An 18,098-nucleotide genomic window follows, 5' to 3' on the forward strand; every position below is an offset into this window, starting at 1 on the left:
GCGGACATTAGTTAGAGTCTGTCAATAAAGACGGGATTAACGTGTGTCTTCCTGCAGCTATGTTGAAGAAACCCGTGGTGACGGAGGTTCGAACCCCGACGAACACATGGAGCGGTCTCGGTTTCTCGAAATCCATGCCGGCGGAAACCATCAAGGAGCTGAGGAGAGCCAATCACGTGTCCTACAAGCCCAGCATGAGCACCACATACGAGGTCGGTGCATTATTTAATCTTTCCATGGGATCTGTCTAATACCTGGATTTCCTTTTCAGGGTTCCCCGCTGTCCTTGTCGCGGTCCAGCAGCCGGGAGGGCGTGGCTAACGGCAGCGACTCCGACAACTGGCGGGAGAGGAACGGCACGTCAAACGGGCTGCAGGCCCACGCCGAGTTCCCCGCCACTGTGAGCAGCCCGAAGAGGAAGCAGAACAAATCCGGTGTGTTGCAGCACGTCTTGGGTCGAGTCCGTTACCGTGGCGTTGAGTTGTGATTGGCTGAAAGTCAGCCACTGTGCGCTTTATGTGGCACCTAATCCAAAATGGCCTCCCTTTATTGAGCTAAACGCACCCTCTGGGTTAGCAGCTGCTCGCCATTCCGCGCTGTTACTCCTGGCCAGTGAAGCCAATTCTCGTTTATGTGTGTGCGTGGTTGCCACGGTGATTTCACAGCATGACATGATGTATTTTATCCATTGAATGTGCATGAACGCTATGCTTCTAATGTCGTTTTTGGCGCGTTCTTCTTCTTCTTCCGCATGAACGGCGTTCCGGCCAGCTGCGGAACATTACCTGAGCAGCAGCAACTACATGGACTGCATCTCCTCGGTGACGGGGAGCAACGGCTGCAGCCTGAACTCCTCCCTCAAAGGTTCTGACCTGCCTGAGCTCTTCAGTAAGCTGGGCCTGGGGAAGTACACGGACGTCTTCCAGCAACAGGAGGTGAAGCGTAGGAGACAATGCTGCTCCTTGTGGCAGGTAGAACGTGAGTAGAGCGGGGACTGAATATGTTGTTGTGACTTCCAGATCGACCTGCAGACATTCCTGACTCTGACCGACCAGGATCTGAAGGAATTGGGCATCACCACTTTTGGCGCCCGCAGGAAAATGCTACTGGCCATCTCTGGTATTTACCAATACGATACAGTAAAGTACCCAATGAATGTTGATGGATTTAAAGTGGATTTATGGACATTCTATGTACGTGAGCGGGCCTTTTTGTTGCTGCACCGACTCATTCTTCATCGCAGTGGTCACAATCGCAGGGCAAACAATGAGACAAACAACCTAATTAAACAAAAATTAACTTATCATATATGTCTTTGGAATGTGGGAGGAAGCCGGAGTTCAAACCCACATGCTGATTCCATCCCAGATCTTTTCCATCTCTTCTCTGTGTGGCCAACATGCTAACCAAATGATGGCTAACATGCTAACCGTGTGGTGACCAACATGCTAACCCTGCGGTGGCTAACATGCTAACCGTGTGGTGGCCAACATGCTATCCGAGTGGTGACAAACATGCTAACCAATTGGTGACCAACATGCTAACCATGCTATAGTCAACATGCTAACCACGTGGTGACCAACATGCTAACCGTGTGGTGACCAACATGCTAACCAATTGGTGGTCAACATGCTAACCGTGTGGTGACCAACATGCTAACTGTGTGGTAGCCAACATGCTAACCGTGTGGTGGTCAACATGCTAACCAATTGGTGGGCAACATGCTAACTGTGTGGTAGCCAACATGCTAACCGTGTGGTGGTCAACATGCTAATTGTACGGTTGCCAACATGCTAACCACGTGGTGACCAACATGCTAACCGTGTGGTGAACAACATGCTAACCAATTGGTGGTCAACATGCTAACCGTGTGGTGACCAACATGCTAACTGTGTGGTAGCCAACATGCTAACCGTGTGGTGGTCAACATGCTAACCAATTGGTGGGCAACATGCTAACTGTGTGGTAGCCAACATGCTAACCGTGTGGTGGTCAACATGCTAATTGTACGGTTGCCAACATGCTAACTGTGTGGTGACCAACATGCTAACCGTGCATTGGCTAACATGCTAACCGTACGGTGACCAATATGCTAACCATGCTGTGGTCAACATGCTAACCGTGTGGTGACCAACATGCTAACAATGTGGTGCCCAACATGCTAACCACGTGGTGGCCAACATGCTAACCGTGCGGTGGCCAACATGCTAACTGTGTGGTGACCAACATGCTAACCATTTGGTGGCCAATATGCTAACCTTGAGACCAACATGCTAACCGTGTGGTGGCCAACATGCTAACCGCGTGGTGGCCAACATGCTAATTGTGTGGTGACCAACATGCTAACCATTTGGTGGCCAACATGCTAACTGCGTGGTAGTCAACATGCTAACTGCCTGGTGTCCAACATGCTAATTGCGTGGTAACCAACATGCTAACCTTGCTGTGGTCAACATGCTAACCACATGGTGGCCAACATGCTAACTGCGTGGTAGCCAACATGCTAATCGTGTGGTGACCAACATGCTAACCATGCTGTGGTCAACATGCTAACCATGTGGTGACCAACATGCTAACCAATTGCGGGCCAACATGCTAACTGTGTGCTAGCCAACATGCTAACAGTGTGGTGGGCAACATGCTAACCAATTGGTGGGCAACATGCTAACTGCGTGGTAGCCAACATGCTAACCGTACGGTTGCCAACATGCTAACCTTGCGGTGACCAACATGCTAACCGTACGGTTGCCAACATGCTAACTGCGTTGTAGCCAACATTCCCAGTGTTTTCCTAGTATGTAGGCCTCCAGAAGTCCAATCTTTTTGTCTATGATAATTGTTCAGGTTTTTCTTTTCGGACGTGTTGAATTGTGTAAGGTCATATTTGAAATCAACGAATAAATAAAGCAAACCATTAGCATCTATCTTAGCCTCGGTACTAGAGGTAGTGGATTTCTTTGCTAATGCGACTTTGATGTGTTCACAGAACTCAACAAGAACCGTCGGAAGCTATTTGAGCCCCCCATCAGGTCCTCCTTCCTGGAAGGGGGCGCCAGCGGTCGCCTCTCCCGTCAGTTCCACGCCGATATGGCCAGCGTCAGCGGGAGGTGGTAGGCGCTCCCAGAACCGTCCCATCCTGGATGCCGCTTCCTTGGCCTCTTTCGGACTAAAGACTATTTTTCCAGAATGAATGACAAGCCATAGTTGTCCGCACGACGTGGAAAGAAGTTCGGGAAGCAACATGGAAGTTCAGCGTTCTTTAGGCTACTCCAGAAGGTGCAGGCAGAACGGTTTAGTCGGATCCTTTCCCTTCCGGTGATGCGGCTGCAGCCGTGTCAGTGACTTTAATATTTAGCACTTTAATATTGCTAAACGTTTGCCTGTGAAAACCTTCATGATATGAAGAAGAACTTTGCATTGGTTTTTTGCTCCCAAGCCAAAGAAATGTTAGCACTTAGCCTGGATGAAGATCAAAGTAGGTCTGCAAGGTCATCATCGTGACCGTCATGGACTCCAAAAAGGGCTTTTAATTGGGAGGTTCGGCGTTGATGCTCGGCCGCCATCTTGTGTGTATTTCCACACCAAGTGATAAAAAAAACAAATATTTTGTATTCATTATTCTACCATGTTAAGGGAAGGGGTGGGATTGTAATGCTAATCAGTTTACATGTGTATTTTTTATACCTAATGAATGATTATTTTGTGCGTATTATTGTCATTTCGTGTTTTTGTCCGTTTGTTCATAAGGAACCGTTTTTTGTCGGCGTGGGCTCAAAATCTCACAATGCCCCCCCCCCCCCTCATATTGGTGACTACATTTAAGCCCAAAATGATTTTAGTGAGTAAATATTTGTTAAAAAAGGGAATATTTGGAGCTGGAAATGACACAAGAAAGTTGCATCGGCCATTTTTATGAAACATATTTGCCATTTTTATTATGTACAAAATGATTCATATACTCAAATTTAGAAAAATAATAATGAATAAATTTTGATAAGTCTGCTGATATTTTGGAAAAATATTTCTACCAATATTTTTAAATATTTCTACCAATATTTCTACCAAATATTTCTACCAATTAATATTTTTTAATATCACATTTCACTTTTATTGACAAAATTATCCATTAGCAGTTTTTCTTTCATTTCCAGCCAGAAAATAACCACAAAAAATAGAAAATATCAACTAATTATTCATAGGCCTGAATGGAAAAAAAATCTAAAAATACTCATAAAAGAATTTATATAAAATAAAATAATTGAATAAAATAATTTAACTAATGAGAATAAAATAGCAAAAATTATTTTACTTAATATCCCAAATGTTAATTTAATTAGTTTTTGTCACATTCTTCCATAATTTCCATGTCACAAATAAAAATAATCATAAAAACTAAAATAATTGAATAAAATAATTTAAATACTGAGAATAAAATAGCAAAAATTATTTTACTTAATATCCCAAATGTTATTTTAATTAGTTTGTGTCACATTCTTCCATAATTTCCATGTCACAAATAAAAATAACCATAAAAAATAAAATAATTAATTAAAATAATTTAACTAATGAGAATAAAATAGTAAAAATATTTTACTTAATATCCCAAATGTTATTTTAATTAGTTTGTGTCACATCCTTCCATAATTTTCATGTCACAAATTAAAAAAAATTACTTTAACTCCATATTTGGCTAGGGTATAAATTATTTTGGGCTTACGTGTACGTCTTTCTGTAAAAAAATTTAAAACATTTTAATTAAAAAAAAGCCATGAAAAGCTGCCTTAGCTCCATTTAATGAAGCAAGATAACGAGCGGTATACATGAAGTGTCCTGAAGCGTTCGTTAACTATGCAGAAGAAGATACCCCAAGTGCAATCAATGGTATTTTGGATGTTTTTATGTTTCTATTCAGTATTAAAATGTAAAATCAGCTATTAGGAATGACCGCCTTTCCAGTATGGAAGCACCAGCAGCCAAACAAAGCAGTGCCTTGCTTTCATTGCAATGATTCCCAACATTCCCTTTTCTCGTTTTTTTAAACCACATTTGCCTCCTCTGATGTGATTTGAGTCGTGGTCAACGTGGTTTTCACGTTTAATAACATGATCTGACACGGTTGCTGATGCTAACCGGCTAATTTTATTCTTTGTGTTCTTTTATTTGATACAACGAAAGATTGGATCCCAGGCCTAGTCGGGTCTGACTCACAGTGGCACTACGCTATGTTGTGACTCGTGTTCTCGCCTACATTAGACATTTGTTGTCCTCCCACCTCCTTACGGAAGGTTTTATTTTCGTGTACGAAAGTTTACTGAATTGCCACATAAACATCTCTCTCTTTGTACTGCAGTTTGGTGTCAAAAACCACTAAAAACTAAAGTGTGTAACATTTGTGCAACGTCTTTTTCATTCTGTCAGGATTTTATGCAGAATCGTCCAAAAGTTGTGTTCAATGCCAGTTGGATTCCAGAACAAAACTCAAGCCATCAATCAGGCAAAAAACATTCTCGACTTTATGAAGGTAATAAATATATGCAAAATCTTCCTTTGCTTGTTTTTGTTTTTTTTCTAACTATTCCATCTGTTCTGCTGTTATCATATATATTCTCCATTTATTCTCACTTTGTCCAATGTCTTTTTAGGTGGAATTAAGCCAGCCAAGATGTTTTTATATTTATATTTGCTAGTGAGGGTTGAATAGAAACAATTGGTAACAATGGTAACATGAACAGGAGGTGTATTGAGTGTGATTGGCTCAGTGCCTCAAGGGGGCAGTGTTGCTGCTTTAAAAAATATACTTGCTACAGATAGAGGAAAAATAATGTCTAATAAATAGTATTTAAAATTTTAGGAATAAAAAAAAAAGAACTTACCAAAATTATTAATTATATGATTTTTTTTAGCTTGATGACTTTTGAAAGAAATATTTAAAATGATGTTTCTTTCTTTCTGATTTAACTTGTATATTATTGTTTATTTAGCAAGTCCTCATCAATTAATAAATAATATATTAAATAAAAATAATTTTAAATATATAATTAAAATTGTGCTTATAAATAAAAAAATAAAATTATAAGTAATACATTCTTACAATGATATAAATATTTAAAATGGTCTTTCTTCTGATTTAATTTGTATATTATTGTTTACTTAGCAAGTCCTCATCAACTAATAAATAATATAATAAATAAAATTATTTTTAAATATATATTTAAAATTGTGATTATAATACAAAATAAAATGATAAGTAATAAATTCTTACAATTATATAAATATTTAAAATGATGTTTCTTCTGATTTAACTTGTATATTATTGTTTACTTAGCAAGTTCTCATCCACTAATAAATAACATATTTCATAAAAATATTTTAAAATATATATTAAAAATTGTGATTATAAATAAAAAATATAAAATGATAAGTAATAAATTCATTTAAAACATTTTAAATATAAATATTTAAAATGATGTTTCTTCTGATTTAGCTTGTATATTATTGTTTACTCATCCACTAATAAATAATATATTAAATACAAATATTTTTAACATATATTTAAAATTGTGATTATAAATAAGAAATATAAGTAATAAATTCTTACAATGATATAAATATTAAAAAATATGTTTCTTCTGATTTAACTTGTATATTATTGTTTACTTAGCAAGTCCTCATTAACTAATAAATAATAAATTAAATAAAAATAAAAATTATATTTACAATTGTGATATAAATGAAAAATATAAAATGATAAGTAATAAATTCTTCCAATGCTATAATAATGAATTCCATGACCAAGTGAATGTAAATGTATATATAACACAGTAACACAGTGGTTGATGGCATGAAATAGCGGATCATATGGTGAGGAAGATGGCGTACACCCAAACAGGTGGCCTTCACTGAAGCGTGTTGATCAGCAGCAGCGTGTGACTCGCTGGCAATCCACACACTTTGCACACCAGCTTTGCCTTTGTGAGAGTGGGGTGTCACGCCACCGCACCGCAGACGATGTAAACAGTGGTTAGCGTGTGTTAAGATGTCGGCGGCTGCTGTGCAAAACAATCATTAGGGTGCCGCTTGGTTTGAGATGTCACTTGATGTCACATTTCGTCTTGACGGTCAAGATGGAGGACCGTGGTTGTTACCGATGGGCTGAGATGCACGGAAAAAAAAAATAACAACCATTTTATTTCAAATGTCTGTAGGCAAGCTTCCCACTTGATGTCCAGCAATATTGCTGGATCACGTTAGCAGATTGCCTCTGCAGGAAAAGTGTGAACGAGGACGTGAGTGTGAAGTTTGACAATATGCTCGCTTTATGACACATAAACCTGTTGTATGTATTTATGAATACTACATACTATATTATGTTTGCATTCATAATATTCCATTTCATCTCTTTCTATTCCTGAAAGGAAAACTTCTTGAAACTAGTTGGTTTCTTCAGTTGTTAGCTAACTAGTTGGTTTATTGGTCAGTTAGTTTGTTGTTTTCTTCAGTGGTTAGCTAACTAGTTGGTTTCTTTGTCAGTTGTTAGCTAACTAGTTGTTTTCTTCAGTTGTTAGCTAACTAGTTGGTTTCTTGGTCAGTTAGTTTGTTCTTTTATTCAGTGGTTAGCTAACTAGTTGGTTTCTTGGTCAGTTAGTTTGTTGTTTTCTTCAGTGGTTAGCTAACTAGTTGGTTTCTTCAGTTGTTAGCTAACTAGTTGGTTTCTTGGTCACTTAGTTTGTTGTTTTATTCAGTGGTTAGCTAACTAGTTGGTTTCTGCAGTTGTTAGCTAACTAGTTGGTTTCTTGGTCACTTAGTTTGTTGTTTTATTCAGTGGTTAGCTAACTAGTTGTTTTCTTCAGTTGTTAGCTAACTAGTTGGTTTCTTGGTCAGTTAGTTTGTTGTTTTCTTCAGTGGTTAGCTAACTAGTTGGTTTCTTCAGTTGTTAGCTAACTAGTTGGTTTCTTGGTCACTTAGTTGGTTGTTTTATTCAGTGGTTAGCTAACTAGTTGGTTTCTTGGTCAGTTAGTTGGTTGTTTTCTTCAGTGGTTAGCTAACTAGTTGGTTTCTTGGTCAGTTAGTTGGTTGGTTGTTTTCTTCAGTGGTTAGCTAACTAGTTGGTTTCTTCAGTTGTTAGCTAACTAGTTGGTTTCTTGGTCAGTTAGTTTGTTGTTTTCTTCAGTGGTTAGCTAACTAGTTGGTTTCTTCAGTTGTTAGCTAACTAGTTGGTTTCTTGGTCAGTTAGTTTGTTGTTTTCTTCAGTGGTTAGCTAACTAGTTGTTTTCTTCAGTTGTTAGCTAACTAGTTGGTTTCTTGGTCACTTAGTTTGTTGTTTTATTCAGTGGTTAGCTAACTAGTTGGTTTCTTGGTCAGTTAGTTGGTTGGTTGTTTTCTTCAGTGGTTAGCTAACTAGTTGGTTTCTTCAGTTGTTAGCTAACTAGTTGGTTTCTTCAGCCAGGCACACAAATGTCAAAATGTTGCACAAGCGTAACCTCTGACCTCTACAGGTTGAAGACTGTAGCATCCGCCATCGCCGCCGCCATCCTTCCACTTTGCACATCTGTTGCATTTTGGATTCAGCACAGCAAATATGATCTTATCATACGGGTGTCCAAAGTTGGGATGTTTGGATCTTGTTTTTTTTGGCCCACAGCACATTCAAAAAATACTATTTTACAAGAAAAAAAGAACAAAAACAACAGCAAAAATGGAAAAAATATGAAGATTTTCAAGAAATAAATTGATAAATTTATGACAATGTAGAAGGGAACGTTTCTCTTGCTTTAGGCAAGCTTTTTATTCATAACGTGATGCAAAACAGCAGTTAGCATTTAGATTAGCATGTTGATGCATGTTGAGCTAGCCATTCTCACTTCCGCCTTCCTTGCCCCGCCCCCCTCCACATGCCCGAGGCCAAAAGTCCAAAAAATATTTTTTTTCCAGAAAATGTATGACTTTATTTTTGTAATATTACAAGTTTTTATCAGGTACATTTACGGTTTTATTCTCAGAAATGTACAAAAATCTGTGATTATTTAAATACGCCGTAGTATTTACAGGTACTGCTATAAAAATGGGAGACGTATGCGACCTTTGGCCTTGGGCAAAAGTAATATTACAACTTTTTTCTCATAAATTTTAGCCTTTTTTTTTTAATGTGGCCCTTTCACTCCGTCGTAAAAACCAGCAGTAATTTTTATCATAGTAGTAAAAAAGTAAAAGTATAATAAAAAAATAATTTAACAGGAAAATTAACATCATTTTAAGTAGCATCAACATCAATTATAGAGAAATACTATGAAAAACAAACAAAACATAAAAAGTTGCAATTTGGCGGAAAAAATATCACTTTAGTAACATATGTAGAAGATGAAATATTAAATATAAATATAATAAATATAATATATATACATACTATACTATAACATAAATATAATATTCAATATATTAAATATAAAATATTTATTATTTTTTTTAAGTCGTACTATTACAAGAAACCAAGGAATACTAGAAAATTAGAAAAATTATAAGAATAAAGTCAAAATATCATGGGAGACTTAATACTATGAAAAGAAAATGTACAAAAATATTTTAAGAATAAAGTTGAAATAATTGGAAAATTTTTAAAAATTGCATAAAAAGGGGAAAAAGAGCAAAGTTGATACTAACAATAAAGTCAGAAAGCTGAGGTGTGTTTTTTTTCTAGAGATGCTAGGTACACCATTTTAGCATCTCTACATGTCTTACAAAATATCAAAGTGGTTCTTGCATTAAAAAAATGACACCCCCAACACACACACACACACACACAGGTCACAACTCGATTCAGAATTTTTTTTTTTAATTTTTAGGTGATTTTTAGATGATTGTGTGTAAGGATACAACTGATGGAAGTTGTATTTTTTTTTGTCTGTTTATGGGACTCTGTGTGCATCCCCCCCCCCCTCTTCCCCCACATCGGGGGACTGATCCTAACCCAGGATGACTGAGGCTGGAGGGGATGAGGTTGGCTGATGATGGACGGAGGTAGGAACCATCCCCTTCCTCCTCCTCCTCCTTCTCCTTCTCCTCCTCCTCCTCCTCTTGGTTAACAGGGGCAAATAGGGCAAATCATGGCGTGCATAACAATCAACTATTTTTGTTGTCACGCATTATTAGTGCATTAGTCCAGCACTTTTATGATATTTATGAAGTTGAAATGAAAAGAAAAGTCATTTGGACGGATGCTGTGTGCTAATCTGTGGCTATCGGGCCTAAAGCTCTTTTGGAAATGAAGGTATTTAAACACAGCAGGAGGCAGCTGGTAAGTCCAGCACACAAGCTGGGTCTTATTAAGTCCATGCAGAAGAGCTTAATGGAGGCCGAGCTTCTCCGTGTTCACGTGTGCATGTTGCATCTTCAACAGGAGCACATGTGTGACCTTCAGGAAAGGACTCTGGAGTCGAGTCCTTCAATCTTCAATCTTCAAAAGCAAAGTAAAGGCCTTGAGAGATGTTTTTCCTACTGTATTTGAATGCAGCGGTGATTATGAGCTTAGTGGGACTTATACGTTCTGCTAGCTGCCGTAAGCCTAGCGTGCTAATCCTGCAACGTGCATGAAAACGCAAGCTTGTTTTCACTCCCAGAGTCCACATGTAGGTCATGCAGTCAAGCCCCGAGTCTTTGGAAGCACCTCTTCTTCTTCTTCTTCATCGTCGTCAGGACGACCAGGAGGACCACTTTTAGCCTATGCTGTGTTTTTAGCTTGGCTTTGAGAAGCTCCATGCCATAATGCTAATAAAGCCAGCTAACAATAAATCTGGATTACAATCGTTCCTTAAGTGATTTAAAGCTGCTCTGTGCTCTCAGACAACACACAGGAGGGCGTTGGGGCAGACTAAGCTCATTTGGAGGTTTGGGAATGACATCTTTTCATCTTTGGAGACGTTACTGTGAGTGGCAATGCCAATGGTCGCCAATCACACCGCTGTTGGGACTTTATGCTAACATCTGCTAACTAGCTTACTTTGTCACTTGGTTGGTTTCTTTGTCAGTTAGTTGGTTGGTTTCCTCAGTGGTTAGCTAACTAGTTGGTTTCTTCAGTTGTTAGCTAACTAGTTGGTTTCTTTGTCAGTTAGTTGATTGTTTTCTTCAGTTGTTAGCTAACTAGTTGGTTTCTTTGTCAGTTAGTTGATTGTTTTCTTCAGTTGTTAGCTAACTAGTTGGTTTCTTGGTCAGTTAGTTGGTTGTTTTCTTCAGTGGTTAGCTAACTAGTTGGTTTCTTCAGTGGTTAGCTAACTAGTTGGTTTCTTTGTCAGTTGGTTGATTGGATTCTTCAGTGGTTAGTTAGATACTAGTTGGTTTCTTTGTCAGTTGGTTGGTTTCTTCAGTGGTTAGCTAACTAGTTGGTTTCTTTGTCAGTTGGTTGGTTTCTTCAGTGGTTAGTTAGATACTAGTTGGTTTCTTTGTCAGTTGGTTGGTTTCTTCAGTGGTTAGCTAACTAGTTGGTTTCTTTGTCAGTTGGTTGGTTTCTTCAGTGGTTAGTTAGATACTAGTTGGTTTCTTCAGTGGTTAGCAAACTATTTGGTTTCTTTGTCGGTTAGTTGGTTGGTTTGTTCAGTGGTTAGCTAACTAGTTGGTTTCTTGGTCAGTTGGTTGGTTGGTTTCTTTAGTGGTTAGCTAACTAGTTGGTTTCTTTGTCAGTTGGTTGGTTTCTTCAGTGGTTAGCTAACTATTTGGTTTCTTTGTCAGTTAGTTGGTTGTTTTCTTCAGTGGTTAGCTAACTAGTTGGTTTCTTTGTCAATTAGTTGGTTGTTTTTTTTCAGTGGTTAGTGAGATAGTCGGTTTCTTTGTCGGTTTGTTGGTTGTTTTCTTCAGTGGTTAGCTAGTTGGTTGTTTGGTTGGTTTCTTTGTTGGTTTCAGTTGGTTTGATGATTGGTTTCTTTGTCAGTTAGTTTAGTTTGTTTTTTTGGTCGTGAGTTATTTGGGTGGTTTCTTTGTCAGGTAGTTGGTTATAGGTTGGCTTGTGTTGATTTATTTGTAGGATGTTTTCTTGATCAGTGAATTTGTGGATTGGTTTATTTGTTTGTTATTTCTCTGTTCGTTATTTGTTGGTCGGTTGGATAGTAAGGTAATATTTGTTATATTTATAGCAGATAAATGTAAATATATTTTTTCTATGACAAGGCCCTCCCCTCAGGGAATACAATATAGTTGGGGCCTCCAGTTGGGGCCTGTCAGGAGCATTTGGTGGAATTCCCTGCTGTTTAGCAACAAAAAAATATTTAATGTTGCCTGTAAAGATAACTGAAGTTAGCTTAGCAAACTGGCATCTCCTCTAAACGTATTCAACTATCCTCACCCCCCTCACCCGCTCCTATCATATTAAGCAGCGTCCCTTGGGAGTCTCAAGGGGCACCGCTACACAATCCATGGTCCAACAGAATGCATAAACACCCCGTTGCCTCTCCTCCGGGTGCTTTGTGTAACTGAGAGGAAGACAAAAACAAATAGGAAGTGACACTCAGTGCTTTGGGAGAGCCACGTGTGAAAATGACTCCCGACTTTAACATGACCAAATAATGTTAGCGCCTGGAGCTCATGTGTTTGCCTTCCCTCTATCATACACTTGACCTCTGGGAGACCCCTGCCCCTTGTCCCCTTTTCCTGTGAGCCGCTAATAAAAACAATTTAAGGAATAGACCACCAAACGCTTGCAGAATACAAGAAGAAAGATGATAACACGATGTTTTGGTGTGTTACTAAATGCACTTTTAAGATGAGACTTATTTAAAATGGGTGAAAAAGTACTACAATACTTGACCTTTAACCCTTAGATGCATAAGTGGGTCAAAAATGACCCGGTCAGGTTGTTTTCTTGAAATATCTTCGTAATAATTTTTTTTTATCATTTCATATTCCAGGTATTCCTCAAAAAACATGTTTTTGATATCATGCCGTTCACATTTTTAACTTACCTTTATGCAACACACAATGGATCCTCACATTTTCTATTGTTGTACGGGGTCATTTTCTTTTTCAAAGATGTCAAAAAGTGAAAAATGAAGATGTTTCTAACATGAAATCATTCTCGTGTGGTCCTAAATATAATACCAAATATCATACAAGTGATTATTCCTAACCAAAATGGCAAAATTGGCATAAAAACACATTGATTCTAGTATGGGTGATTTTTGAGGGTCCAGTCACTCGTGCATCTAAGGGTTAACTAAATACAAGCCCCGCCCATTAAATGAGGATACACTGCATTCTGGCACCGTGTCTCATCATATGCTAATATGACCAAGAAGCGGCTAATTAAGCATCAATCAGGCGGAAAAAGAAGGCAGATGTGAAGCCATTAAATGAAGCCGTACGTCAAGGGGGGGTCCTTTCCCTCCCCAGCATCATTAGCCCACTAGCACCTGAGCTCCAGCCACCCCATCATCCACACTTCCAGACAGACACACAGTGTCGTCTTTAATGGACCGGATGATGTGAACCTCGCTCTGGTTTTGACGCAGCCCAGAGAACCGGAGGAGGAGAACCCGGGATAATCTCCTTACGTAAAGGACTAGTTCGATTCATGGAATGTCTCAGCACTAATCCACTGAACTCGTCATGCTCGTGAAGACACACTCACTTGTAGCGCAGGATGCATTGAATCAGTCTCACTTTTGTTATTGACGTTAGCTCTTTTGCATTAGCGATGTACGTCACTGCTGATTTTGTTTTCGAGTCGATACTCAGTAGAATTCAGGTATCGCCGCTAGTTTGGGAAATGTATCTGTTAAATTTTAAATCTAGTGAGGGTAAGCGGCATAGAAAATGGATGGATGAGCTATTTTGGTTAAAGCTGGGGTTGCTACAATAGTTGCTATGGTTTCTTATTTTTTAATGTATTTGTCCAGTATAAGCTTTTTGTTTTTATTTTATAAATTAGTTTTTTCTTTTATGGGCGGCAAAAAAATTCATTCATTTTCCACCGCTTTTTTAATTAAATTATTATTAAATTATTAAATTATTAAATTATTAAATTATTAAATTATTAAATTATTAAATTATTAAATTATTAAATTATTAAATTATTAAATTATTAAATTATTAAATTATTAAATTATTAAATTATTACATCATCAAATTATCAAATTGTCAAATTGTCAAATTATCAAATTATTATTATATTAATAATAATTATAATAATTATATTATAAATTAAATTAAATTAAATTAAATTAAATTAAATTAAATTAAATTAAATTAAATTAAATTAAATTAAATTAAATTAAATTAAATTAAATTAAATTAAATTAAAAAACAGGTATACCTGCAAAATATACAAACATGTACCAATATGGATTAATTCATTCATTAATTATTATTATTTGGAGTCGCCAATTAACCTAGCATGTTTTTGGAATGTGGGAGGAAACCGGAGTACCCGGAAAAAACCCACGCATGCATGGGGAGAACATGCAAACTCCACACTGAGATGGCCTTGGGTGGAATTGAACCCTGGTCTCCGAGCTGTGATGTCAATCGACCGCCGTGCCGCCCATGTTCAAAATAAATTAAAAAAATAAAATAAAATCTTTGGACTCACTCAGCTGAATTTCATCATGGCGGACTACAATATTAACATAAATAATACATAATAAATAATAGTATGGGCAAGCATGCCCATAATAATTATTTGCACTGATGCAATAGAGTGCAGCCTGTGACGTAGAACGAGAGAGAGAGAGAGAGAATTAGAGAGAGAGAGAGAGGCTGTACAGTGAACACCGGTCTTTCTTCTTCCTCCTCCAGCGTGGACACACACCCACCCACCCAACCACCGTGCAGCCCTGCCTTCCTCCCCTCCTCCTCCTCTTCCTCCTCCTGTGGACCAGCGCACCGCTCAGCCCGGCCATTGACAGCATAGCAGTATTTCTGACACACACGCACAGACATGGAGGTACCAGGCTTAGCGCGCAACAACATCAGCAGCCCGCTGAGCCCCTGCGAGGGGATGATCAAGGACCTGAGCCTGGATGCCATACAGCTCTGTGAGAGAGATGGTGAGATCAATTCAATTCTTTATTGCATATAGATGCATATTTAAGTGTGTGTGTGTGTGTAGGGGGGGGGGCATTGTTAAAATCTACCCATGCTGACATGAAATAGTCCATGTAGTGCCCTTGTAGTGCTATTTGTAAGCTTGCACCATTATTGTGCTTTTAAGGGGAATGGGGGTGCCCGGTTCAGTGGTTGGGTTTGTGCGTGAGTGGAATAACAAAGTGGCTTTTTTTTTTGTTTTGTTTCATATTGCTGCAAAATTCAAACACATGCATGAAAAAAAATATTCTTATCTCAACACCACAGGCATGGCCACCCCGCCTTGAACAACGGCGTTCTCTCTTAGCCACATCGTTAGTGCAGATATCCACATTTGTGCAATGAGTCCCATTCAAGTCATGCAAAATAGATGCATATAATAACACGGTGTGTTCAAAGTTTGCAGTCAAACGGAGAATGTAAGCTACATACACTCATGGTGTGATGGTGCAAAAAAAAAAAAAAAAAAAAAAGCAAGTCATCATCATCATCATCCAACATGGTTGCAAACACACGTGAATCCACGCCGCCGCCGTTTCTGCAACAGCACCGTAAAAATGGAGAATCAACACACGAGGATTTATTTGTGCCGTTTTAGACGTTGGCACGGTGCAGCCATTGTGCCTCCTCACCGTGCAACTACATCACCGCGGTGCACTTGAACATATCCTCTTAGTGCTTTGCTGCCTTGACTTGACTTAAGCTGTCATTTTCATTTCCATAATGGTCTCGCTCAGGACTGGAACCAGTGCCAGTTTTCTGGGCTGCAGGTGCAAGGCGGGAGCACGTTTGTTTGGCGTAATGTTTGGCTGCACTTTTTGGAGGTGGAAAGAAATAGTGTATGTGTGTCCTTGAGACACCCACATGGTGTTTGTGTATGGAGAAACAACACTTTGCTCAATGGCTGTCACTTGTTTTAGTGCAATGGTTCACAGATCTGACTTGCATGTCATGGAATGGCTATCTTTAATAATTTTTCTTTATGTATTTTTCTTCATACTTTTGGTAATGGTAATGGTTTAATTTCATTTGAACATGCATCAGATTACAATTGAACGCATCACATAATCAGTTCACAGTTCCACATGTCCAAAAGGAGTAGGAAGAAGCAAAGCTTATTAAATCCTACCCCTCCATCTGGTACTTTTACAATCAGTAACTGTTACATTTGTCCACTTCCTGCTTTCCTAAAATAATTTTTTTTGTTTTTTGTTTATTTATTTATTTTATTTTTAATTTTTTTAATTTTTTGTCACATACAGAAGTACAAGTGGATATATTTGTTCACTTCCTGCTTTCCTAATATAATTAAAGTTTTTATTATTTTTTTATTTATATATTTTTATATTTTAAAAAAAAAAAAAGTTATGTTTTTGGTTGTAATTTATTTTATTAATTTTACTTTATTTTTTATTTTATTTATTTATTTATTTATTTATTTTTAATTTTATTTTTATCTGGTTCAAGACTCTTCATCCTTGTATTTAGCAAACATCAACTGCTTGTATTGTTTCTTGAATTGGCTCATCGTTGTTTGCATTGTTTGATTTCCTTACTCAATCCATTCCATAGTTTGATTCCACATACTGAAATGCTATGGCTAGCATAACGTAGTCCTAGCATAGAAGTGTTTCAAATGTACTTCTACCCTGAGATCATATTTCTCCTCTCTTGTAGAGAAGTATTGGACGACATTTTTAGCTAATTGGTTATTTTTAGCCTTATGCATTATTTTAGCTGTTTGAAGATGAACTATATCAGCAAGTTGAAGTATTTGTCATTTTAGAAATAAGGAGTTAGTATGTTCTCTGTAGGCGGCATTATGAATTATCCTTACTGACCTTTTTTTTGCAGTACATTTAGCGAGTGAAGATTGCTTTTATAGTTATTATGCCATATTTCCACACAATAAGTAAGATACGGTAGAAGCAGAGAGTGTGTGGAAGCGTTGGAGGTATCACTGTCTTTAGTTGTTAAGAAGGATTCCCATCCTGTGGGAATATGCTCATGTTTTGTATAAAAATGGATGGCTGAGGATGGAAGATAAGGACAGAACGTCCATTGCTTTCCTGGAAGTAAGTGTCCTTATCTGACAAACTTTGTTTTTGAAGTCACGGTCGTATTCATTTCCCTACCTCCGTACCGGCTTTCTAAATTTACCCCTCAGATCCATTAATATTTAATTGGCAGCATGAGAGGCTTATGTTAGCTGCGCTGAGCCAGCAAAGGGGAGAGTGCATGTAGCATCATTGGGCCTCCTGTCTGTGGGAAAAGAAGTCATGCATGCACACACACACACACACACACATGCACACACACACGTGCACACATATACGCACACACGTGCACACATATACGCACACACGTGCACACATATACGCACAAAGAGCACTGTGATAGAAATTTCAATGCACTAAAGACATGTTTGTGTGCGTGGTGATGAATATAAATGTCGAGTCATTGCAGAACATTACTGTTAGTGTTACTGGGACTAGCTTACTGGGGGGGGAGTTGGGAACATCCCTTAATTGGCCTAATACAGTGACTCTCAATTATTCTCTTAATTAGAAAAAATAGGATTAAAAAATGGTCTGCACGGTGGTCAAGTGGTTAGCGCGCAGACCTCACAGCTAGGAGACCCGGGTTCAATTCCACCATCTCTGTGTGGAGTTTGCATGTTCTCCCCGTGCATGCGTGGGTTTTCTCCGGGTACTCCGGTTTCCTCCCACATTCCTAAAAAAAACATGCTAGGTTAATTAGCGACTCCAAATTGTCCATAGGTATGAATGTGAGTGTGAATGGTTGTTTGTCTATATGTGCCCTGTGATTGGCTGGCTGGCCACCAGTCCAGGGTGTACCCCGCCTCTCAAATGAAGACAGCTGGGATAGGCTCCCTTGTGAGGATAAACGGTAGAAAATGAATGAATTAATGAATGAATTAATCTATATTGGTACATGTTTGTATATTTCGCAGGTATACCTGTTTTTAATTTAATTTAATTTAATTTAATTTAATTTAATTTAATTTAATTTAA

General features: G+C 38.2%; 2 protein-coding genes across 6 annotated transcripts in view; both read left to right on the top strand.

Moving 5' to 3' along the window:
- The window catches only part of LOC131107954 (protein bicaudal C homolog 1-like), a 63,714-nt gene extending 58,183 nt beyond the window's left edge, over positions 1 to 5,531 (top strand). For both annotated transcript variants that reach the window (XM_058058488.1, XM_058058490.1), the window contains exons 17-21: positions 58 to 212; positions 272 to 434; positions 772 to 935; positions 1,020 to 1,119; positions 2,987 to 5,531. In XM_058058488.1, the coding sequence (XP_057914471.1) occupies positions 58 to 212; positions 272 to 434; positions 772 to 935; positions 1,020 to 1,119; positions 2,987 to 3,114 (710 nt within the window). In that variant the 3' untranslated portion in view covers positions 3,115 to 5,531. The remainder of the gene's footprint in view (positions 1 to 57; positions 213 to 271; positions 435 to 771; positions 936 to 1,019; positions 1,120 to 2,986) is intronic.
- A 1,598-nt stretch (positions 5,532 to 7,129) lies between these two features.
- Positions 7,130 to 18,098, top strand: part of phyhiplb (phytanoyl-CoA 2-hydroxylase interacting protein-like b) — a 31,338-nt gene continuing 20,369 nt past the window's right edge. The window contains exons 1-2 of one of the 4 annotated variants that reach the window (XM_058058448.1): positions 7,130 to 7,286; positions 14,776 to 15,026. In XM_058058448.1, coding sequence (XP_057914431.1) covers positions 14,918 to 15,026 — 109 coding nt within the window. In that variant the 5' untranslated portion in view covers positions 7,130 to 7,286; positions 14,776 to 14,917. Of the gene's footprint in view, positions 7,287 to 10,612; positions 10,920 to 14,775; positions 15,027 to 18,098 lie in introns of those variants that run through there. The other 3 variants (XM_058058447.1, XM_058058449.1, XM_058058450.1) reach the window with 3 other exon arrangements.

The sequence above is a fragment of the Doryrhamphus excisus genome, chromosome 20, assembly GCF_030265055.1.
Source record: "Doryrhamphus excisus isolate RoL2022-K1 chromosome 20, RoL_Dexc_1.0, whole genome shotgun sequence".
Lineage (NCBI taxonomy): Eukaryota > Metazoa > Chordata > Actinopteri > Syngnathiformes > Syngnathidae > Doryrhamphus > Doryrhamphus excisus.